The 24,173-nt window shown below is 41.3% G+C and overlaps 4 protein-coding genes across 4 annotated transcripts; 3 read left to right on the plus strand and 1 right to left on the minus strand.

Moving 5' to 3' along the window:
* The first annotated feature begins 3,015 nt into the window (after window positions 1-3,015).
* On the plus strand, window positions 3,016-6,529 carry LOC115052631 (extracellular calcium-sensing receptor-like). The gene is made up of 8 exons (XM_029516863.1): window positions 3,016-3,044; window positions 3,365-3,659; window positions 3,780-4,069; window positions 4,359-4,654; window positions 4,790-4,995; window positions 5,122-5,343; window positions 5,421-5,544; window positions 5,631-6,529. Exons 1-8 carry the CDS (start codon window positions 3,016-3,018, stop codon window positions 6,527-6,529), a joined length of 2,361 nt encoding a protein of 786 aa, XP_029372723.1.
* Window positions 6,530-7,552: 1,023 nt separating this feature from the next.
* LOC115052633 (extracellular calcium-sensing receptor-like) lies at window positions 7,553-11,203 on the plus strand. Its single transcript, XM_029516867.1, has 8 exons — window positions 7,553-7,581; window positions 8,037-8,331; window positions 8,452-8,741; window positions 9,031-9,326; window positions 9,462-9,667; window positions 9,794-10,015; window positions 10,093-10,216; window positions 10,305-11,203. The coding sequence occupies exons 1-8, from the start codon at window positions 7,553-7,555 to the stop codon at window positions 11,201-11,203; spliced, it is 2,361 nt and encodes a 786-aa protein (XP_029372727.1).
* A 1,048-nt stretch (window positions 11,204-12,251) lies between these two features.
* Window positions 12,252-15,971, minus strand: LOC115052586 (extracellular calcium-sensing receptor-like). Its single transcript, XM_029516782.1, has 9 exons — window positions 15,847-15,971; window positions 15,430-15,724; window positions 15,249-15,335; window positions 14,767-15,036; window positions 14,386-14,592; window positions 14,021-14,296; window positions 13,487-13,714; window positions 13,277-13,400; window positions 12,252-13,162 (listed from the first exon to the last, which is right to left on the minus strand). The coding sequence occupies exons 1-9, from the start codon at window positions 15,954-15,956 to the stop codon at window positions 12,252-12,254; spliced, it is 2,508 nt and encodes an 835-aa protein (XP_029372642.1). The 5' UTR covers window positions 15,957-15,971.
* A 3,222-nt stretch (window positions 15,972-19,193) lies between these two features.
* olfcu1 (olfactory receptor C family, u1) lies at window positions 19,194-23,554 on the plus strand. The gene is made up of 13 exons (XM_029517750.1): window positions 19,194-19,241; window positions 19,347-19,450; window positions 19,692-19,923; window positions 20,344-20,496; window positions 20,580-20,780; window positions 20,927-21,176; window positions 21,300-21,514; window positions 21,611-21,741; window positions 21,892-21,988; window positions 22,106-22,229; window positions 22,396-22,868; window positions 22,966-23,046; window positions 23,198-23,554. The coding sequence occupies exons 1-13, from the start codon at window positions 19,194-19,196 to the stop codon at window positions 23,552-23,554; spliced, it is 2,466 nt and encodes an 821-aa protein (XP_029373610.1).
* The last annotated feature ends 619 nt before the right edge of the window (window positions 23,555-24,173 follow it).

Here is a 24,173-nt window from a genome sequence, read left to right on the forward strand (position 1 = left end):
TACAATGAGCTGATACACAGTAGGAGGGAAGTGTTTGTTTGAAAATCTACATAAACCCGTGAAAACACAGCTGTGTTTCTGCTTTTTACATTGAAGGCAAAAGTCAGTATTTGCAAAATATATTTACACAAATATGACTATTGCTACATGTTTCTTTTAACTGAAAAATATGTGCTGAATAACTGATTGTTTAACAAAATATGTGGTTAATTTTTGCACCCATCCACCCTGTGGAGGGATCCAGTTTCTATGGGGATCTTGCCTAGTCTGTCGTCTCTAGACCCCCCCCTGTCTCTCTTGGGAGGGGTCCAGTCCAGTCTTTAGTCTGGGGATCCCAACTGATCGAACTCACACCAAGTCCATAATCCATCTATCTACTGCTTCTCTGTGATTTCCATCACTCACACTACAGAGTCACCAATTAACCTAGACATGTTCAGCTGCTCAGGCCGGCCAGATCAGCAACCTCCATCTGTATTTTTCATTTACATCCCAGTTCATATACAGGGGCGATATTATATTATTTTTATATTACAGATATAGCTACATACCTTATTTACCCTGAGGGAAATTCACTTACATTACTGATTCTTCAGAGTTGGGACAAAATACTTTCAGAAAAACTTTTTCTAAATTTACACTATATTGATTAGGGCTATATGTTCATGTAGATAAAGGTCTGTGCTAGTTATCCATGTAAAGGTGCAGGCAGGCGGTTAAAAAACATTGTAACGAATTCACATGCTTACCATAAAGACTTGATTTGTGTCAACTCCGTCAGAGACGCTAAAAGTATACAATTACATAATAATAATAATAACAATAGCCAAACAAGAATCTTAAGTTCTGATGTATTAATAATCGTATTTAGTTACTCTCATATGCAATAAAATATAATATATAAACTCCGTCAGAGATTAAAACCTGAAAGAGTTTACAAAATGGCCTGCATTTTCCTCTGCAGGAAAAAAAAAAAAACACTGCAGCTAGCTAGCTAGCTAGTTTTTTGGGGCTGGTGAATATTGTGACTGCTTGCTGAGGATAAGAGAAATAACATGGGGCGTCAAACCACTGGTCATACATTTAAACAAATTCCCCCCCCCCAAAAGTCATTATCTATGCTAAAACATAACATCAGTATTCACAATTCCTTTAGATCTGACTTTATGTGTATGTCAATAATTGTTGTTATATAAATAAGACTTTTCTATGTGGGACGTTATATCCCTACTCTCAAGAATGAGTGACATACATCATTCACACAGACAGAGACATGCTGCCTCACCTCTACACTGCAATAAGCTTTACTTCCCAACATGACAGACACACAGCTCATTTGTGTAGAGAATAGATGATAAAAGGTCTACAAACACAAAATAGGCTCAGCAATGGGGAACTATATTGAAATGTATGTTGATACATGTGGCACATGAGATATTGTGCTAAAACAGTTGGTTAATATCCACACAGCTCCACGTTAGGGGATCAGGAAAGAGGCAGAAAACTGGAATTAGAATTTCAGATTTTTTGCTTCTTATCCAGGAGTCAGTCACAAAACATTTATTATATGGACACAATAAACAGTCTCAGACTCCGGGGGGTCTGGGGTCCAGTCCGTGGAGGTCTCTGCTGGTTGTGCTGTGCGTCACCTGTGTTGATTAACAGACAGTAAACTGTCATCAAACATACTGAGCTAAGAATTCAACCTCTCTTCTCTTTCCCTAAACTGCTCAGACGATTCTGTTGCTCCGCTGATCTAACTAACCGATTAGCAATGTCCTCTAGCTGTCTCCTTTCCCTCCCCTGTCCTGTTTGTGTGCTCCATGTCTGGTTCCTCCTCTGCCTCCTTTATGATAGTACTTCTCGTCATAGATGCAGGATGACGAAAGAAATGGAGGCGAGAATTAGTGAGTTAGAGTCGCGGCTCCGCACCTTAGCTAGCCGTCCGAAAGCAGCTCCCCCTCAGCCACACACCCCTGAAAATCCGATTCGGCTCTGAGGAATGTGAAGTTAGCGACACCCGCGGCCATTAGTGATGTGTCGTAAAAGACCCCAGCCAGTAATCACGAAGCCGAACTGGCCCATTCATGTCACGTGACCAGAAAAGCTGCTAGTTAGCTGTGTATGTTTGTAGCATGCTAGCAACAACTTACCACGAGTCTTAATGGCGAACATGAATGGAGGAAGTGGAGCAATGGCTGAGAGAAAAAGGAGTGATAGGAGAGCCAAGTTTTTACCTGTGGAAAAACTGCAGCAAGTTATACTTTGTGTGGTAATAAATGTCACATTATGTTCAGTTAAATTTTATATTTTGATTTCAAAAGAACACAAAGTATCAAATGCGTTTTTAAAGAAGTGACCGATATTGTACGAAACATAAAAGTGAGGTATCACCCATCACACCTGGACACGAACAGTCGGCTTTGTTCTGTCCCGCCGGCCGCCATATTCAACAGCAATGTACGGCAAATCCGCTCGGACAAACTTCATACGCGCGCTGCCCAACATACGTCGCGAAAGACGTTTTTCTGTATTTGAGATGCATTCATTGCGTTAAAATGTGAATCAAATTAATCATTCAATTTTTTAATCTGCCTTAATTGTGACAACCTTACCGTGAACTCAACCCAAACAAGAAAAAAAACCTATTTGATGTACAATGAGCTGATACACAGTAGGAGGGAAGTGTTTGTTTGAAAATCTATATAAACCCGTGAAAACACAGCTGTGTTTGAATCCAGACTCTTGAGGGAGATGGAGATCTCAGCTCTGTTTATCAGTCTGATGTTGGCTCTGGGTTTGTTGGAGCTGAACTCACCCGTGGCCTTGGATTTTTCTTTCAGGGGTGTGAATCAAAGGGCTGAGCGTACAGAGGACTGGTCTGTTGCTGGGGTTGAATGTAAACTGCAGGGTACTGCTGGTTCACCTGCGTTCTCGGTGGATGGTGACTACATTATTGGAGGTGTTTTCTCTATACACACTTATACGCAAACAGTGAAGCACAACTACACTGCCATGCCTGAGCCACTACGGTGTACAGGGAGGTTAGTGAGAAAAACCAAATGGGGATACAAGATGTTTTTGCTGTGTGGGAAAAGAAATGTATTCATCTCTATGATGTGCTTAGAATATTGTGGCAATGCTTTTCTGTAAGAGTTGAAACATTTCTTCTCTCTCTCGGCATTATTTCCATAAATGTAATATGGTGTAGGTGTTGAAAAAGAAAAATAATTCTTTGTGTCCAAACTGAAATTAATGTGTTTTTAATGCTTTGGCGTGCAGGGTAATTTTTGCATTTATTGATTTCACAGAATTTTGCTCATCATATACAAACAAACACACTGACAGGAGTTTCTCTGTGCAGCATCAACTCTCGTGAACTGCGCTTCTCACGTGCGATGGTGTTCGCCATCGATGAGATTAACAACAGCTCGGAGCTGCTGCCGGACATCCGGCTCGGTTATCAGATACAGGACTCTTGTGCGTCGGTGCCCATGACGATGCGCGCGGCATTCCAGCTTTCAAACGGCCTGGATCCGGTATTTCTCACCGGGGATCACTGCTCGCCTCACGGCACGGTCCTGGGTATCGTTGGTGAGTCTGGCTCCACGCCATCCATCAGTATGTCACGCGTCATCGGCCCCTTTAACATCCCACAAGTAAATATTTTGAATTTCTGGTGAACTATATTTACAAAAGAAATATGCAAACCCTGATTGAATGTGCCCTAAAATATGACGGATTCTGGCCTTTAAGAATTTCAAGATGTTTTGTTTCAGGTGAGCCACTTTGCCACTTGCGCATGCCTGTCCGATAAGCAGCAGTACCCCAGTTTCTTCAGGACAATCCCCAGTGATCAGTTCCAGGCTGATGCTCTGGCCAAACTGGTCAAACACTTTGGCTGGACTTGGATCGGTGCTGTGCGCTCGGACTCGGACTATGGCAACAATGGGATGGCGTCCTTTTTGGACGCGGCGCACAGAGCAGGGATCTGTGTGGAGTATTCAGAGTCTTTCTATCGGACCCACCCACGCAGCAGGATCCAGAGAGTGGCTGATGTCATCCGCAGGTTTCTCCATCACTCATCCTAAATGTGTTTCTGGCATTAACACTGACCTGCACATTCAACTGTAAACGATCCAATACGTCCAAATAAAAATATGAAGTTTTAGAATGTTATTTCATTATGTCAATAGCAAACTGTGAATCCATTTTTATCTATTGTCTGCACTGTTGTCATTGACAAAATGTAATTTAAAACTTCACTGCATGTCCAATGCACCCTGAAACACTTAAGTCTTTGTCCTGGTTATAATCCCAGTATATACCACAACATTTTTCTGTTTCTGTTTCTCCAGGTCAACAGCTGTGGTCGTTGTGGCATTTGCAGCTTCTGGAGACATGAAAATCTTGTTTAATGAGCTGTCAAAGAAACCTTCCCCACCTCGCCAGTGGATAGGCAGTGAATCCTGGATAACCGACCCAGACCTGTTAAGGTTCTCCTTCTGTGTTGGAGCCGTTGGAATTGGCATCCAGCAATCTGTCATCCCAGGTCTGAGAGACTTCCTGCTGGATCTGAGTCCCACTAAAGTGGCTGCCTCCCCAGTGCTGACTGAGTTCTGGGAGGATGCGTTCAAATGCAGACTGGACAAAAGTGAGACAGTTTTGCTGATTTCAGTGTCTTGTGGTTGTAATGTATTATTTTGTTATTTTGATTGTGGAGCTTCATGTTTTAATTTGTAATACTGTCAAGGCTAAAACAACACCTGCCTTTTTGCAGTGTTTTTAGGTTTAGCAGCAGGCGAGCGTGTGTGTGATGGAAGTGAAGACATGCAGACTCTAAAGAGCCCGTACACTGACACATCTCAGCTCAGAATCACCAACATGGTTTACAAGGCCGTTTATGCAATAGCACATGCTATTCACAACGCAGTGTGTCAGAAAACGAATTCTACAACTCAGTGTGACAAGTTTGCCAGAATAGAGTCCAAACAGGTCAGTACAGCAAAATATTTAACACTGCTACTCCTTTTTGTTATAGCTGATGAAATAAAGAAAATCATACCATGTCACATTATTTCTCTTCTCTTCCTCGCTGCCTCATTTTGCTTTATGTCTCAGGTTTTCACTGAGCTGAAGAAAGTCAATTTTTCCCAGAATGGTTATGATGTGTCATTTGATGCCAACGGGGATCCTGTGGCCAGATATGAATTGGTCAACTGGCAAATAAGTAAGAGTGGTAGCACTGAGTTTGTGACAGTCGGACACTACGATGCATCGCTGCCAGCGGGACAGGAGTTCCATATCAACAGAAACATCACCTGGGTGGAGGGAAGCACACAAGTGAGCAGCAGTAGCTTCACATCTAACAGTTGTGTAGCAATAATCCACATCTGTGTGTTTGTCTGTCGATGTGACAGGTGCCTGTGTCAGTGTGCACTGACAGTTGTCCTGCAGGAACCCGTAAAGTGCTGCAGAAAGGAAAACCCATCTGCTGTTATGATTGTGTAGCATGTCCAGAGGGCGAGATTAGCAATACTACAGGTGAAATAAGATATTTTCAAATGCATGTATACAAACTAAAATACTTGTGACTACTAAAAGTCCTTTATGATCCTTTTTTTTTTTAGATTCTCTTGACTGTTTTCCTTGTCCAAAGGAGTTCTGGCCTAATGCGGAGAGAAACACTTGTGTTCCCAAGCCTGTAGAGTTTCTTTCCTTCGATGAGATCCTGGGAATCATCCTGGCTGCTTTCTCAGTTAGTGGTGCTTTTCTGGCCGTGATAACAGCTGCTGTATTCTTTCGTCACAGGACGTCCCCGATTGTGAAGGCAAATAACTCTGAATTGAGCTTCCTGCTGCTCCTCTCTCTCACTCTGTGTTTCCTGTGTTCTCTGACCTTCATCGGTCGGCCCTCTGAGTGGTCCTGCATGCTGCGCCACACAGCATTCGGCATCACCTTCGTCCTCTGTATCTCCTGCGTTCTGGGGAAAACTATCGTGGTGCTTATGGCCTTCAGAGCTACACTTCCAGGCAGTAATGTGATGAAGTGGTTTGGTACTACACAGCAGAGAATGACTGTAGTGTTCTTTACTTTTATTCAAGTTTTGATATGTACCATTTGGTTGGTTCTTAGCCCCCCTTTTCCAGTGAAAAACCTGACCACTTACAAGGAGAAAATCATCCTGGAGTGTGCATTAGGCTCAGCTGTTGGGTTCTGGGCTGTACTTGGGTACATAGGCCTGCTAGCTGTCTTTTGCTTTGTGTTAGCAGTGCTAGCTCGTAAACTGCCTGATAATTTTAATGAAGCCAAATTCATCACCTTCAGCATGCTGATATTCTGTGCAGTCTGGCTCACCTTTATCCCGGCTTATGTCAGCTCTCCTGGGAAGTTCACTGTGGCTGTGGAGATATTTGCCATTCTGGCCTCGAGCTTTGGACTGATTTTTTGTATATTTGCTCCAAAGTGTTTCATTATATTGTTGAAGCCTGAGAAGAACACCAAGAAACATTTAATGAATAAAAACTAGTCCAGTATATCTGAGATTTTGAAATATTTAAGATAAAAAAAACAAACAGATTCTATTGAGTACATTTAACACACCCAACAAAGGGTTTCACCAATTTCATGTCATTATTTACATTTAAATGCTATCCAAATTAAGACATCATTTTGTGAATCCCCTTTTCAATGTACTTTGCACTATTTTACAAATAATTGTTTAACACATGCTTAAAATATAAACTAATAAAATGCTTCATGAAAATGTGAGTTTTGTCCCTACATTTGAAATAAACACACAAATCTGCAGCTTACATTACAAATATTTAAAAGAAGTGTTTCTTACATTACCATACATTCTACTGACACAATGTGAACTATCATGTTTACTCCATTAGAGATGATCTGCAGCAAGCAAAAAGTTTAGCACTTCCATTTTCAACAAGAAAAACATGTGATTGCCTTTGGTGATATAGTAGTTTTCATTGATGAATAAATTCTAATCATAGTTTGATGAAGCATTATGGGGTAGATGAATATATCATAACTCTACAATGTGATATGTGGTACAATGGTCATTTTGAAAGCATGAAGGGAAAAAGGGACATTGAAGAAACTATGCTGTATAATAATAATAAAAAAAAAAAACTTGGAGTGAAACAAATATCACTGGATAAAAACATCTTTGATGTACAATGAGCTGATACACAGTAGGAGGGAAGTGTTTGTTTGAAAATCTATATAAACCCGTGAAAACACAGCTGTGTTTGAATCCAGACTCTTGAGGGAGATGGAGATCTCAGCTCTGTTTATCAGTCTGATGTTGGCTCTGGGTTTGTTGGAGCTGAACTCAACTGTGGCCTTGGATTTTTCTTTCAGGGGTGTGAATCAAAGGGCTGAGCGTACAGAGGATTGGTCTGTTGCTGGGGTTGAATGTAAACTGCAGGGTACTGCTGGTTCACCTGCGTTCTCGGTGGATGGTGACTACATTATTGGAGGTGTTTTCTCTATACACAACTACATGCACACAATGAAGCACAACTACACTGCCATGCCTGAGCCACTACGGTGTACAGGGAGGTTAGTGAGAAAAACCAAATGGGGATACAAGATGTTTTTGCTGTGTGGGAAAATAAATGTTTGATATGCTTTGAACATTGTTACAACACTGAATAGTATTTAAAATTGATTTACATGATTCCTTCTTTTTACATTGATGGCAAAAGTCAGTATATGTAAAATATATTCAGAAAAATAGTAGGACTATTTCCACGTTTCTTTTAACTGAAAAATACATGTGTTGAACAAGTGATTTATGAATATTTAACAGAAGATGTGGTTAATTTGTGCACCCATAGACACACACATATGTATAGTCTTTGATGAATAGGCCGTTTTGTTTTACATATCCCGTTCAACCTTATCTATCAACAACAATGATCAATTATACTTATTTATATTCTGTTGACTGTACAAAATATGAATTTTGCTCATCATATACAAACAAAGACACTGACAGGAGTTTCTCTGTGCAGCGTCGACTCTCGTGAACTGCGCTTCGCACGTGCGATGGTGTTCGCCATCGATGAGATTAACAACAGCTCGGAGCTGCTGCCGGACATCCGGCTCGGTTATCAGATACAGGACTCTTGTGCGTCGGTGCCCATGACGATGCGCGCGGCATTCCAGCTTTCAAACGGCCTGGATCCGGTATTTCTCACCGGGGATCACTGCTCGCCTCACGGCACGGTCCTGGGTATCGTTGGTGAGTCTGGCTCCACGCCATCCATCAGCATGTCACGCGTCATCGGCCCCTTTAACATCCCACAAGTAAATATTTTGAATTTCTGGTGAACTATATTTACAAAAGAAATATGCAAACCCTGATTGAATGTGCCCTAAAATATGACGGATTCTGGCCTTTAAGAATTTCAAGATGTTTTGTTTCAGGTGAGCCACTTTGCCACTTGCGCATGCCTGTCCGATAAGCAGCAGTACCCCAGTTTCTTCAGGACAATCCCCAGTGATCAGTTCCAGGCTGATGCTCTGGCCAAACTGGTCAAACACTTTGGCTGGACTTGGATCGGTGCTGTGCGCTCGGACTCGGACTATGGCAACAATGGGATGGCGTCCTTTTTGGACGCGGCGCACAGAGCAGGGATCTGTGTGGAGTATTCAGAGTCTTTCTATCGGACCCACCCACGCAGCAGGATCCAGAGAGTGGCTGATGTCATCCGCAGGTTTCTCCATCACTCATCCTAAATGTGTTTCTGGCATTAACACTGACCTGCACATTCAACTGTAAACGATCCAATACGTCCAAATAAAAATATGAAGTTTTAGAATGTTATTTCATTATGTCAATAGCAAACTGTGAATCCATTTTTATCTATTGTCTGCACTGTTGTCATTGACAAAATGTAATTTAAAACTTCACTGCACGTCCAATGCACCCTGAAACACTTAAGTCTTTGTCCTGGTTATAATCCCAGTATATACCACAACATTTTTCTGTTTCTGTTTCTCCAGGTCAACAGCTGTGGTCGTTGTGGCATTTGCAGCTTCTGGAGACATGAAAATCTTGTTTAATGAGCTGTCAAAGAAACCTTCCCCACCGCGCCAGTGGATAGGCACTGAATCCTGGGTAACCAACCCAGACATGCTAAGGTTCTCCTTCTGTGTTGGAGCCGTTGGGTTTAGCATCCAGCAATCTGTCATCCCAGGTCTGAGAGACTTCCTGCTGGATCTGAGTCCCACTAAAGTGGCTGCCTCCCCAGTGCTGACTGAGTTCTGGGAGGATGCGTTCAAATGCAGACTGGACAAAAGTGAGACAGTTTTGCTGATTTCAGTGTCTTGTGGTTGTAATGTATTATTTTGTTATTTTGATTGTGGAGCTTCATGTTTTAATTTGTAATACTGTCAAGGCTAAAACAACACCTGCCTTTTTGCAGTGTTTTTAGGTTTAGCAGCAGGCGAGCGTGTGTGTGATGGAAGTGAAGACATGCAGACTCTAAAGAGCCCGTACACTGACACATCTCAGCTCAGAATCACCAACATGGTTTACAAGGCCGTTTATGCAATAGCACATGCTATTCACAACGCAGTGTGTCAGAAAACTAATTCTACAACTCAGTGTGACAAGTTTGCCAGAATAGAGTCCAAACAGGTCAGTACAGCAAAATATTTAACACTGCTACTCCTTTTTGTTATAGCTGATGAAATAAAGAAAATCATACCATGTCACATTATTTCTCTTCTCTTCCTCGCTGCCTCATTTTGCTTTATGTCTCAGGTTTTCACTGAGCTGAAGAAAGTCAATTTTTCCCAGAATGGTTATGATGTGTCATTTGATGCCAACGGGGATCCTGTGGCCAGATATGAATTGGTCAACTGGCAAATAAGTAAGAGTGGTAGCACTGAGTTTGTGACAGTCGGACACTACGATGCATCGCTGCCAGCGGGACAGGAGTTCCATATCAACAGAAACCTCACCTGGGTGGAGGGAAGCACACAAGTGAGCAGCAGTAGCTTCACATCTAACAGTTGTGTAGCAATAATCCACATCTGTGTGTTTGTCTGTCGATGTGACAGGTGCCTGTGTCAGTGTGCACTGACAGTTGTCCTGCAGGAACCCGTAAAGTGCTGCAGAAAGGAAAACCCATCTGCTGTTATGATTGTGTAGCATGTCCAGAGGGCGAGATTAGCAATACTACAGGTGAAATAAGATATTTTCAAATGCATGTGTACAAACTAAAATACTTGTGACTACTAAAAGTCCTTTATGATCCTTTTTTTTTTTTTAGATTCTCTTGACTGTTTTCCTTGTCCAAAGGAGTTCTGGCCTAATGCGGAGAGAAACACTTGTGTTCCCAAGCCTGTAGAGTTTCTTTCCTTCGATGAGATCCTGGGAATCATCCTGGCTGCTTTCTCAGTTAGTGGTGCTTTTCTGGCCGTGATAACAGCTGCTGTATTCTTTCGTCACAGGACGTCCCCGATTGTGAAGGCAAATAACTCTGAATTGAGCTTCCTACTGCTCCTCTCTCTCACTCTGTGTTTCCTGTGTTCTCTGACCTTCATCGGTCGGCCCTCTGAGTGGTCCTGCATGCTGCGCCACACAGCATTCGGCATCACCTTCGTCCTCTGTATCTCCTGCGTTCTGGGGAAAACTATTGTGGTGCTTATGGCCTTCAGAGCTACACTTCCAGGCAGTAATGTGATGAAGTGGTTTGGTACTACACAGCAGAGAATGACTGTAGTGTTCTTTACTTTTATTCAAGTTTTGATATGTACCATTTGGTTGGTTCTTAGCCCCCCTTTTCCAGTGAAAAACCTGACCACTTACAAGGAGAAAATCATCCTGGAGTGTGCATTAGGCTCAGCTGTTGGGTTCTGGGCTGTACTTGGGTACATAGGCCTGCTAGCTGTCTTTTGCTTTGTGTTAGCAGTGCTAGCTCGTAAACTGCCTGATAATTTTAATGAAGCCAAATTCATCACCTTCAGCATGCTGATATTCTGCGCAGTCTGGCTCACCTTTATCCCGGCTTATGTCAGCTCTCCTGGGAAGTTCACTGTGGCTGTGGAGATATTTGCCATTCTGGCCTCGAGCTTTGGACTGATTTTTTGTATATTTGCTCCAAAGTGTTTCATTATATTGTTGAAGCCTGAGAAGAACACCAAGAAACATTTAATGAACAAAAACTAGTCCAGTATATCCGAGATTTAGAAAAATTATGCTGTACACATTTTAATTCAGTAAAAAAATTATGGTAATTAGAAAACTATTTTTATTATATTGTGTCATTGTTATTAATTTGTTCCTTATAAACTTGTTTGTTGTTTTTCAAATCATTCTAAATGTTCTGAAAATAATGGAGCTCTGTAGATACCAAACATTTTTAAATGTGTATTTTATAAAATTTATAATGTAATTTCAAACATTGTGTTTTCATCTAAGAAATTACAATGTTAAGATATAGAATAAACAAAATAATTTGATACAAATATGTTTTGACTCAGCACTTGAAAACTTTGAATAACATAATAAAATAAAACATATCTTCAACCAAATTTCATTCAATTATAAATAAAGATCATTAAAGGAGAATGAATAGATTAAGTTATACTTATTTATTCCTTTATTTTTTTATTATTTTTTTTTTTACAATGTTTTAAACTTTGACGGTGGTGTCATGGAGGGAGGGCTAGTAGAACAACTTGGCTTTATATTTCTTTATATAATTTATCAAGGTCTACATGGAAATTATATATTCATTCTGCAGGTCCATGTGATAGTGTTTTAAAAGATATGATGCACTTGTGTGAACTATAAATGTTTGAAAAGATGTTCATCTGTGATGTAGACTTTTTGTTTTTACACAAAAAAACCCTCACACAATTATGTTTATTATACTGGTTATTGAATGAAATTTTCTTTCAATTAAATTAATGAAATTGAAAGTTCGGATTTAATTGTGTCACTAATGTGCACCAAATTTGGGGTTTAGTCTTGACGGATATTGTCAAGTTGTCCAACAGCACACACAGCATTAAAGACGTGATTCTGAAACACTTATCAATATTTCTGTTGATCTTAAGCTGGAATAACACGCATTTATCAGTCATGATTAATGTAAAACACTCACAGTGTGTATAAAACAATAGACAATAGCCTGACAGGAAAGATAAATGAAGTGACAAAGAAACAAAAAAAAAGGGCCCCCAATTCTTATGAGGCTCCTCTAGTTTTCTTTCTAGTTTGTAGTTGCTCGACCCATAATAGCTTTCTTTGTGTTCCTCTCTGGTCTCAGCAGGATTATGTAACATTTGGGTCCAAAAAGAGCCAACAAGAGACCAAAACTGGAGGCCAGGATGGCAAATACCTCCACAGCATCTGCATATTTACCAGGTGAGCTGATATAAGCAGGAACAAAGGCCACCCACACAGCACAGAAGATCAGCATGCTGAAAGTGATCAGCTTGGCCTCATTGAAGTTATCTGGAAGATTTCTTGCCAGAAATGCCAGCAGGAAGCTGAGGAGAGCCAGTAAACCGATATAACCCAGTAACACTGCAAAGCCAATTGTGGAGCCAACTACACACTCATAAACTATCTTGTCATTGTGGTATTGGGTGTTTTTATGAGGAACTGGTGAAGCAGAGACAAGCCAGGCAGTGCAGATTGCTGCCTGAACAGAAGTTAGAACCAGAACTGTCCCTCTCTGCTGAACAGCACCAAACCACTTCAGACTGGCTCCACCTCCTGGTTTGGAGGCCTTGAACACAGCCAGAACCACCATGGTTTTAACCAGGATACATGAGACACAAAGGACAAAGCTGATGCCAAATGCTGCATGTCTCAGCTGGCATGTCCACAGTCTGGGATGGCCAATGAACAGCAGTGAACACAGAAAACACAGTTTGAGAGACACCAAGAGCAGGAAACTGAGTTCTGAGTTGTTGGCACGCACCATGGGTGTGCTACGATGGTGGGTGAAAATGGCCAAGACAACAGCACAGATAAATGTACCCAGCAATGAGGTGGCTGTCAGACAGATTCCCAGAGGCTCGTGGTAGGACAGGAACTCTGTTTTCTTGGGAACACAAAGGTCACGCTGGGGGCTGGACCAGAAATCCTCTGGACAGCTGATGCACTCAGTGGAGTCTGAAATAAAGAGACAATTATTATAGAACCTTCAATATAAAATATTCTTAAACTATATAAGTAAAGGTGGAATACATGCATGTCTTTGTATGAAATATAGAAATAAACACCCACCAGACTTATTGCTGATCTTCCCCTCAGAACAAAGGATGCAGTCAAAACAACACTCAGGTTCCCCCTTCTTTCTGGCCCTGCGGGTCCCTGGAGGACAGCTCTCACTGCACACTGAGTGGGGAGGCTGTTGGGAGAAAAACATTTATCTCTTATGTAGTTGTCATGCTCCTATATTGAGTTATCAACAAGGGATTAGCAAAAACACAACACCTTTTTTGGTTTAAAGTTCCAGAAGATTTTGTTTTCATCAACAATGAGCTCTTCGCCTCCAGAGGCTGATTTCTTCACTTCTCCCACATTTTTAACTTCAACCCTGCCATCAGGGAGCCACTGCCAGTTCATGATGTCATAGATTGGTAAGGCATCACCATTTCCATCAAATGACACTTCATCACCAAATGAGGTGGTGAAATTCACTTTCTGCAAATAATGTAAAAGCTATAAAAGGATGGGGGGAAAAAAACCCGCAAACCTTTAGCCAGTGAAACAGGTTGCAGCCACAGATATATACAATCCTTTATTCATCCACTTTTAATACCAATCTAATTATGTACCTGCAGAGTATCAGACATATGCTGATACAGTATGTCAGTTTTTGTTGTTTTTAAAAAATGCTATGATGTCATAGATAAAGATTCAGGGTTTGTTTACAGGCTAATTTATGTAATGGACACACCTTCGTATTTCACTGTGTAGTACATGGGTGCAACAATGGAAAACAGGTGGTGTGTAACTTTTTCACACCTGCCAGGGCTCCTGCCTTTGAAAACTGGCACAGCTGTTCCCACTGAAAGGACCTCTGCCTGGCTCACACTGCAGCAGCTCATGAAGAGCATATGCCAGAGCGTACACAGCTTTGTACACATTGTACTCCGGCCTGAACTCTGACACATTCAACAACTCACTCTCCGCACTCCCGAGGTCTTCCTTTCCAGTGCATAGCGGCCCTCCAGCTTCCACCCAACCTGCTGGAGGTGGAGCAAATCTACACTGAAATGTGTATTCCCAAAACTGGTTTACCTGAAATGTAGTCAAAACTTTTTGGAATAAACAATGAATATCTATTATTCTTGTAAATACCAGCTCAGATTGATTGGATAAACTCGCACCATGTTATTTCCTGACGTGTTGTTGTGGTTTAGGTCAGGTTTTATATTTAACATGAACTCCCTCAGTCCTGGTATTTCTCCTCGTCTGATGGCAATGCTCAGTGTTCCCCCCAGGTACGGCATGAGGTGGGGGGTCTGGAGCACAGCAACTGTAGTCCAGGCTTCACTGGCAATCCACTGCAGGCCTGTCACATTCTGCCTCACCACCTGTAATTTTCAAGAATATTCACTTTGTTCCACAGAAGTGGTATCCAGTTTTCACAGCTGATCTCTTTAACAGGTGCAATCCGTGCATTTAATATTATATGATTACCAAAGTCAATTTTTCAGTCCATCTAATAAAGTATTATATGATACAAAAATACAATCAACAAGCCAAACCTCTTCCATGAGCTCAATCATGTGACTTTCGTGTGCAAACACAATGACGACACGGGCTGTGGATTTCTTCATCACGTCCACAATTCTCCTTAATTCACCTGGATTGTTGCCCCAGGGCAAAATCTCTGTGTAGGCCAGACAGCCACCACCAGCTGGACCCAGGTCAGACTGGAAGGATCGGGCGGCATGAAGTCCATAATCATCATCACTGATCAGCAGACCTGCCCAAGTCCAGCCAAAGTGTTTCAGAATCTGAATCATAGCTCGCACCTAAGAAGACAGAGGAGACACGGAAACCTCCTATAGCCATCCAGTTGCATAATCATATCCATACAGATTCACTTATGACAAATCTTTTGGCACATGTAAGTTCATCAGCTTATTTCAGTGGAGTCTCTGAAAATAAATGGCTTCTGCCCTTGTGGTGGCATAAAGTGCATATCAGCAGATATCATAGATTCTTATTTGCTGCTTGAGTTTACCTGGAAAGTATCACTTGGTATTGTTCTGAAGAAGGATGGAAAGCGTTGCCGATCACTGAGGCAGGAACATGTGGCAAAGTAACTCACCTGTGACGGTGAGCAAATATGCGATCAGTCATGTAGTTTTTCACATCAAAAACATCGTGATTAAAAATGCAAAATTACAAAATGAGAAACTTACAATGGGCAGTTTGTATAAACCTGTCACACTTGACATGGCAATTGTAAATGTTGAGTATACATCACCCACAATCCCCAGGACTGGAGGTGCCCCAGCACAGACTTCATTAAAAACAAACTTTTCCTCTTGACCGCTGGCCAGTGACAGTGAAGCACGGAAACCAATGCCCAGTGAAGCACAGTTGTCATACAGATTGTATCCAAGAGTTATATTTGGTAGCAGCATGGAGTTTTTGTTGATCTCATCAATAGCAAAGGCCATGGATATGGCATGTCTGAACCCTGGAGGGTCAAAGCTGCCACAGATATATCTCCATTAATGACATTACACTATCAGATGGCACAATACAAATGTCACACCCCAGCATCCAGGTGAGCGTAAAAGCAAACAGCATGGACATGTATGTGCAAAACTCACCCTTCACAACGTGGTTGACTTGGCTCTGAGGTGAAGGAAAGCTCAGGGAAGACAGAAGTGTAGTGGACTTCAAACAGCCCACCCAGAACCACATCACCAGGCTTGTACATCCCATTGAGATGAAACCTTTGCCTTAATTTACACAAAGAAAGAGATGTCAAGACAGGCAGCAAGAAAGAAGAGCACAAAATAAAAACACGCAAAAGCAAAGGTTTAATAAAGAATGTCTCCATTACTCCTTTCATCTGTTTCCAGAATTTTTGCTGTGGCTTCACTTTATACACAGGGCTGTACCATCACCTCACCTCATTTACGTCATTGTTTGTTTAATCTTTTCCACCACCCATTGTGGTAAACAACGCCAAAGGGGGGCTCAAATGTCAAAATATTAGTGAATGAATGAATGAATCATTTTTATTATTGTGTCATGCATACACTCTCAAAAAAACACCAAACAATCAAATAATCCAGGATCAGGACCAGGATGCAGCATAAAGTAGCATCAGATCAACCTATCATGCCTTTTTTTAGATGTATAACTAGCAAGTTCGGAAGCATCAAAATCAAACAGCCCTTTCAGCTTTTGCTCATCTGACCAACAGAACATATCAGGATCATGTCGTAAGACATCATTTAACAAACAGTGCGCACTACAGGATAAAATGAGATTCAATTCCTAAATAATTCATCACATTGGAAGGCATTTCTATCCAATGAGAATCATGTAATTTGCTCCACAGAAAGACTTTCTTGGTGATCCTTTGTTAAAATGCCCCATATACACCGACTTATACACAAATCTTGACTAATAGAGGTTATTTTTTAACAATTTTATTCCTATCTGGAGCTCAAGGTTTGCCATGAGCATGTCCACTAGATGGTAGCAGTTTATACCAGTCCATTTTCCGAGGTCTCTAATTTAAGGATGGCAGATGTTAAAATGGAAACCATACAACACAATAAACTATGATGGAATAAATTTACCAATACAACAAAATTTCCTGCACTGCAAATTTGAAATCCCTAGTTTAACTCCCTCAAAGTTAAAATGAACACAGACCCACTGTTTATATGGGAACCACTGGTTCAGAGTTGAATTAACACTTTTTAAAAGTGTTGAGATTATCAACACTTTCAGTGTTAATTAAACTCATCATTAACGCCCAAATGGATACATTTAAATTAATTAGTACAACAATAGTGTTACTTCAAACACTCTGTAATTATGTAAAATCTTAACACCAGTTTATTTTTAATCAACACTATGATGTTATGACCAGCAACACTGACTTAAAATGTATACTTAACTAGAATTGACTGTGCTGCTGATACAGCATATGAAAATATAATATGAAAAACCGCTCCAAAACTGACTGCATCAAAAATATTTATTTTCCATTGACACAGACACTTACTGAGGCCTGAGCTGCACTGATCTTTTGTCTTCTGTCTGCAGAGGGCTGAAGTGGCAGGATATGCAGGAGTAACAAGAGATGCCATGTCACTGTCCCAGTCTGTAGGGAAAAGAGCAACAACAGCAACAACAAAAACTCATTTCTATATCATTTTTCTTTCATTCCAAAACTATGGAGACTTTTGGCTACCAACCCACCTCGAGCTGATCTTGAAGGATATTAATCTGACTTATGCTGTTACATGAACATGGTGGAAAGTTTCCACTTTCCATTTTCACTCCAACTTCACCTGTTGGGGCTCTTCTGGTCCTGTTGGTTGTTCGTGCTACAAATCACAATAGATGTTAATTTCATAAGCAACAGCGGACATCTGCGACAGTTTTAGCTTACGATTTGATTTGAATTAAAAGACATAAATAATTGTAGGCATTGTAGAAAATTGAATCTGAACGTTTTTCCTGTTTAACTGGCCGCTGTTTGCTAATGACTCCCGACGGAAACCATTTTAACTGGAAAAAGCTTCAGAGTGATGTTAGTTACGGTACCGTTTATTTACCGTGTCCAAGGATTATCCAAGCGCTAACCTCAGCATCAAACATACGTGACAGGTGCATGCCGTCTGTAAGATGGCAGTAATATCGCAATTTTCCTGTATTTGACATACCGAGCCAATACAAACACATTTATGTTCAAAATATCAATCAAACTGTAATTTATATCGATCGTCGCTTTCTGCTGTCTTCTCGTTGCTGGGAAAAGAAAATGGCTGCCGTTCAGATTTCTAACGAAAGTGTGCCAAGTGCTCGAACTGGGAAACAGAAATAATATATTTATTTATTATAAAAATATGATCGATATCTACTTTATTTATCCAGAGGGAAATTCACTTACATGCTTCACTCACACAACAGACAAACAATAAGACATACAGAGACATGCTGCCTCACCTTTACCCTCTAATCTGCTCTACTTCCAACATGACAAACAGCTTAGATGATGAAAGGTTTACAAACACAAAATATGTTCAGAAATGGGGAACTATATAGAAATGTATGTTGGTACTTGTGGCACATGAGATATTGTGCTAAAACGGCTGGTTAATATCCACACAGCTCCACTTCAGGGGATCAGACTCCGGGTCTTCTGTCCTGAGTCTCATGGCCGCTGCGCAGTGTGACCTGAGCATTCCCCTTTAAGCAGGTGGCCCTAACGTGTGACGTAGCCAGCAGGTAGCCATGTTGTGTTGTGTTGTGTGGTGTGTATATGCTTGCAGAGAAGTGTGTTTGTCCCTCTCTCCGGTGAATGGTGTGAGAAGTAACGCCAGCTGTAGTCGCTGTAAGCTTTATAGTCAGTGTGATGAAACTCCGAGAAGTCCTGTGTTGTGATGTTTGAATAAAGCCGGTCCATGTTTTCAGCCACTCCGTCGGTACTCTTCTGTGTGCGAAATTAGCCCGGACTGCTAGTTACCATGGTCACACTGCCTCTCAAATCACGTTTCCCCATTTATTTCCTTGATCTGATTATTAAAAGTTTGGACAAAATCATGCTTATTAAAAAATAACGCAGAGGGCAATGATAATGATTTTTCTTCTTTGCTGGACAGACAGACAGACACCAACAGATTTGGATGTGAGAGATGCGCCTGCGCCACATCTCATCTTCTCTCCTGTGCCTTTGCTTTGCATCATCCTGACACGATGACTCACATGACCTATGAAATAAAGCAGGAATGGAAGTTTATGGTGTCTGCTCCATTGGCATTTCAGACATTATATTTGGATGACAGCAGTCTCCAGCAGACACATAGTGCTTATGGGGTCTGTGTGGACGCTGCATTCATCCCTGGTTGGGGTGTCTCTGTGGCTGCTTGCTTGGACCGTATTCACCCTCCCTTTTCCAGTGTTTTCTGATTTACCTAGCTCTAATAAGGAAATGAAGGAACCAAGTTTGGAGGAAGATATGGTGGAAGAGCAAGAGACTGTAAGAGAGGGAGTGAATAGTTTGGGGATACAAGGCTCTAGTGGTTTTGATTCGAGTTTCAATGAATGTGTTGAACTGGTGGATAGTGAGTCTCTGGCCCTGCAGGCAGAAGGGGATATTGTGATTGGAGGGTTTTTCCCACTGCATTATGTGGCCCCTGAGCCGCAGCACAGCTACTCCAGCAAACCTTATTACACTCCTTGCAGCGGGTGAGTGTGATGATACTGTGGATATCTGCTATATTTTTATCCTCATGAATTTTTCTTACTCCCACATCCAAACATCAGACTTTTTCACAAATACATGACATGAATTTTTTCCCCTCTTTCTGATGACATTTGATGATGAGAGTTACCTCTGCACTGTTTACATAATCTTATTTATGCTATGCAATAATATATTGTTTTCTGATTCACATTGGATTATAACTATATATATCATTTTCTGCAGCTTCGACCACAGAGCTTTCCGCTGGATGATGACAATGGTGTTTGCAGTGGAGGAAATAAACCATGATTCAAGCCTGTTACCAGGTGTTAAACTCGGCTACTGGATCACGGATAGCTGTGATCATGTGCACACCAGTATGAGAGCTCTCTTTAACTTGATCAGCCTCTCCAAAGCTTTATCAGCTGAGACAAAAGAGGAAACTGGAAATAGATTAAATGCAGCAAAGGACAGGGTCGCTAGAATGGAATCAAGAAAGAAAATGATGCGGACAAAAGCAAAAAATAGAGATGGTGAGGTGATATTTCAAAATCTGAAAAATAATCAAAACTACATGATGGAAAATGTAACCGAGGAGAGAAAAGATAGGAATATACAATCTGAGACTACTCCTGCATGTCTGACTGGTTCTCCTGTGCCGGCTGTGATTGGCCTCGCATCCTCTTCCCCTACAAGAGCTGTGGCCCAGGCTCTTGGCCCATTCAATATCCCCCTGGTAAGAAAGGAATGAAAAGGCAAGATCATGCACACTTTTATTTTTACTATTCTTCTGTAAAAGATATGCAAGAAATCACACATCAATATATTCCATAATGATTTGCTCTGCCTTCTGTTTAATCTCTATGAAGATTAAATCAACCGTATTTCCTTACAGGTGAGTTATTTTGCCACTTGTACCTGTCTGACTGACAAAAATGTGTACCCATCATTCTTGAGGACTGTGCCGAGTGATATATTTCAAGTTAGAGGCCTTGTGCAGCTGGTCACTTTCTTAGACTGGCTGTGGGTGGGAACAGTCGGGTCCATGGTGAGAGAAAATGTAATCAACTGCAACTTTACCTTGACACACCAACATGGTTTTAAAGAGTCTATATTATCAATATATTTCAGGACGACTACAGTCAATATGGCATCCAAGCTTTTACTAATCAGTTTAGACAGCAAGGAGGGTGTGTGGCTTTTCACCTTACTGTCCCCAAGTCACCCACAAGAGGTCAGATCGAAGAACTGGCAGACAGGCTGCAGAGTTTAACTGCACGGGTCATTGTGGTCTTTGCCACAGAGGGACAACTCCTGAAACTGCTCTTAGAGGTAAGCACAGTTTATCTCAGATGATAAGTAGCATCAAATGTATCATATTGTTCAGTGTGTAACCTGATAGGAAAGTTGGAAAAAAAAAAAAATCTTTTTCCATCATTGTAAACATCCTGAAGTGTTTTTAACAAATGTCTTTCCAGTTGGCTCAGAGAAATGTGACAGGGATACAGTGGGTAGCCAGTGAAGCCTGGGTGACTGCCAGCCTGCTGACCTCACCTGACTTCCACTTGCTCTTAGAGGGCACGCTGGGCTTCTCTTTCCCTGGAGTCACAATCCCTGGGCTTGAAGAATTTCTGTTGAATGTCCGTCCCTCTCCTGAGCCACAGACTGAATTTGTCAACATGTTCTGGGAAGAACTGTTTGACTGCAGTATAGATTTTGGGAAGGAGAGTCCAATAGAAAAAAATGGAGCAGATACTGAGGACAACTTGACGGGGTTGCATGATTTGGGCTATGAGTCAGACTTTGAAAACAACTCCTGGTCTTTTGTTGGAGAAAAAAGTCCATTTAAAGGGATGGACAATAATAAAAAGCCTGTGTGCACAGGTTCAGAGGATCTGAGGTACACTGACAGCAGTTATACTGATGTGTCTCAGGTTAGAATATCATACAGTGTGTACAAAGCTGTCTATGCCATTGCCCATGCGCTGCACAATTTACTGAACTGTGATTCTGTGGGGCCTAACAAGCGCATGTGTGATAACCATACTTCATTTACACCTGGGCAGGTGAGTTAAACAGAACAAGTCATATGTACAAATGTATGCACTGGTTGGCCTGTTGTTTTCTCCTGTTTGTTTTTTTTCCCTTCTCCTTTCGTTTAGTTGCTAGATCATCTGAGGACAGTAAATTTCACCAACCAGTTTGGAGAGAAGGTATATTTTGACTCGAACGGAGAGCCGGTCCCTCTATATGACATCATCAATTGGCAGAAGGACAGCAAGGGTGAAATTAGGTGGAAAATAATACTTAAAGAAACGGAAGACAACAGTCTGTTTAATTAATTGTAATGAGAAAGCTTTGCTTTTCCTGGGGCTATGTTGAAAATTTAAATCAGTCAAGTTAAAATATGAAAATATAATACAAAGCTTTTTGTTGTCTTTAGATTTATCAAAGTGGGAAGCTATGATGGTTCGGCTCCACTGGGCCAACGGTTACAACTGGAGAAGAACAACATTGTATGGACCAAAGGACAGTCAGAGGTGGGTCACGTGTCCCATGACTCCACATTATTATTAAAAATACATTTTCTTCCAAAAAATGTTTAGGTTTTCTTTCCCAAAACTGCCTGTTGCGTAAACAGAAATCCTGTCTCCCAGGTGCCTGTCTCTGTGTGCAGTGCTCCATGCCCCTCTGGCAGCAGACAGGCTAGCCGCCCAAGGCAGCCTAAATGCTGCTTTGACTGTTTGCCCTGTGCTGATGGCGAGATCAGCAACCAGACTGGTAGCACCTGTATATATTTCTTTTTTTATTCACGTATTGTCCAACTTTTGGTTGAGTCAGAAGGCCATCCACAAAAATAGAATGTGGAAAGACATGAAGGCATATTGTGTGCATACGTTGTTGTTGTTGTAAAGCATTTGTGTGTCAACTGTGTATGTCCCCAAAGGTTCCACTGAGTGCACAAAGTGTCCTGAACTTTACTGGTCAGACAAAGACAGGGTGAAATGTGTTGCCGGGGTTGAAGAATTCCTGTCCTTCTCTGAGACTATGGGCATCATCCTGGTTGTGCTGACCGTGTTGGGCGTCCTCCTGACAACCATCATTACCACCATCTTTCACCATTTCCGCACTACACCCATTGTCAAGGCCAACAACTCAGAAATAAGTTTCTTACTTCTCCTGTCACTTACATTGTGCTTTTTGTGTTCCCTGGCGTTCATCGGCCAGCCATCTGCATGGACATGCAAACTCCGCCAGCCAGCATTCGGGATCAGCTTTGTCCTCTGCCTGTCCTGTCTCCTTGTTAAGACCATTGTAGTTCTCTTGGCTTTCCAGGCGAATGCACCTAGTTCCACAACTCTGAGGTTGTTTGGACCATATCAGCAGAGGACTCTTATTCTCTGCACCACAGCTCCTCAGGTTCGTAGCTTAAAACCACAACTCATTCTATCCTTCATCCTCCATCCTCTGACCATTTAGTAGTTTTAAGAAACTATACTGCTTGTGTTGTCCTTAGGTTTTTCTCTGTGCTGGTTGGCTGTTGGGTGCACCTCCTTTCCCATTCAGAAATCCAACCTATCAAGCCACAACTGGAAAAGTGAGGACATTTTTAATGGAGTCATCATGGAAAATGTTTAAATCCAGTGCACTCTAATGCGTTGTAAATCGATAGTCAGATAAAGTATTTTTCACACTCTGATTCACATTGTGCTATACGTACTCACTGATTTGTTGTTGGACATAATTAGATTGTTGTGGAGTGTAAGGAACCGTGGCCTGCTGGATTTTACCTAGTCCTGGGCTACATTGGTCTACTCGCCTTCCTCTGCCTCCTCCTTGCCTTCCTTGGACGCAAGCTTCCTGATAGGTTCAATGAGGCCAAGCTCATCACCTTCAGCATGCTAATCTTCTGGGCTGTGTGGATCTCCTTCATCCCAGCTTATGTCAGTTCTCCAGGGAAGTTCAGTGTGGCTGTGGAAACATTTGCTATATTAGCTTCAAGTTTTGGACTGTTACTGTGTATTTTTGTGCCAAAATGTTACATAATTTTACTACATCCTGAACAAAACATAAAGAAAGGCATGACTGGGAAATATCCCCGGTGATCTGCATGTGAAACTTACTACTGCTGATTTCCTCACCCCATTTGTCATTTGTCATGCTTTTTATTAATCACAAAAGATCGTCTTTGGTATATCTTTGTAGACTCCCTCTTGTCAGTTTGTGGCAGGAGTCAATAAACATGTATGTAATAAGTTTTAAATGCCCATCAAACAATATAAACTTCATTTGTTTATGTTTTTTGAAATAATAATAAATAATAATAAATTTTATTTATAGGGTGCCTTTCAAGTCACCCAAGGTCACCCAAAATCACAATAACTGAGCCAGATTTTTCAGTTTTGAAAACACTGAATAACTGATTATGGTGCAAAATAAATTCCATATGTTAATAAATGTTTCCATGTTGTGATGTCAATAAGAAGACCTGAGTCAGGACCGGACTGCAAATTTCCTCATTACTGTAAACACATCAATCACATTTAAACTGCCATGATACTTTTACGACATTCACATTATTCAAAATGTTGTCAAAGTGAACTTATTCAAACTGTTGCACATGAACAAAGTGTACAGTGCGACCTCATTTTAAAGCACAACAGTATTGTTAAGCATTCTAATGGTTCTCTGTAATTGTGTCCTTGTGCATCTCACCTGCAGTTT

The sequence above is a fragment of the Echeneis naucrates genome, chromosome 13 (genome assembly GCF_900963305.1).
Source record: "Echeneis naucrates chromosome 13, fEcheNa1.1, whole genome shotgun sequence".
NCBI classification, from domain to species: domain Eukaryota; kingdom Metazoa; phylum Chordata; class Actinopteri; order Carangiformes; family Echeneidae; genus Echeneis; species Echeneis naucrates.

Bases quoted from the DNA above. Each gene is read 5' to 3' on its own strand.
- LOC115052631 (XM_029516863.1), top strand. From the start codon at position 3,016: ATGCCTGAGCCACTACGGTGTACAGGGAG. The intron at 3,045-3,364 runs GTTAGTGAGAAA...TTCTCTGTGCAG, and splicing joins CCACTACGGTGTACAGGGAG to CATCAACTCTCGTGAACTGC. The intron at 4,996-5,121 runs GTCAGTACAGCA...TTTATGTCTCAG, and splicing joins CCAGAATAGAGTCCAAACAG to GTTTTCACTGAGCTGAAGAA.
- LOC115052633 (XM_029516867.1), top strand. From the start codon at position 7,553: ATGCCTGAGCCACTACGGTGTACAGGGAG. The intron at 9,327-9,461 runs GTGAGACAGTTT...CAGTGTTTTTAG, and splicing joins CAAATGCAGACTGGACAAAA to GTTTAGCAGCAGGCGAGCGT. The intron at 10,016-10,092 runs GTGAGCAGCAGT...TCGATGTGACAG, and splicing joins GGGTGGAGGGAAGCACACAA to GTGCCTGTGTCAGTGTGCAC.
- LOC115052586 (XM_029516782.1), bottom strand. From the start codon at position 15,956: ATGTACAAGCCTGGTGATGTGGTTCTGGGTGGGCTGTTTGAAGTCCAC. The intron at 15,725-15,846 runs GTGAGTTTTGCA...TATCTGTGGCAG, and splicing joins AGTCAACCACGTTGTGAAGG to CTTTGACCCTCCAGGGTTCA. The intron at 14,593-14,766 runs GTTTGGCTTGTT...TGAAAATTACAG, and splicing joins TGATTGAGCTCATGGAAGAG to GTGGTGAGGCAGAATGTGAC.
- olfcu1 (XM_029517750.1), top strand. From the start codon at position 19,194: ATGAAGGAACCAAGTTTGGAGGAAGATATGGTGGAAGAGCAAGAGACT. The intron at 19,451-19,691 runs GTGAGTGTGATG...CATTTTCTGCAG, and splicing joins TATTACACTCCTTGCAGCGG to CTTCGACCACAGAGCTTTCC. The intron at 21,177-21,299 runs GTCCAATAGAAA...GTCCATTTAAAG, and splicing joins TATAGATTTTGGGAAGGAGA to GGATGGACAATAATAAAAAG.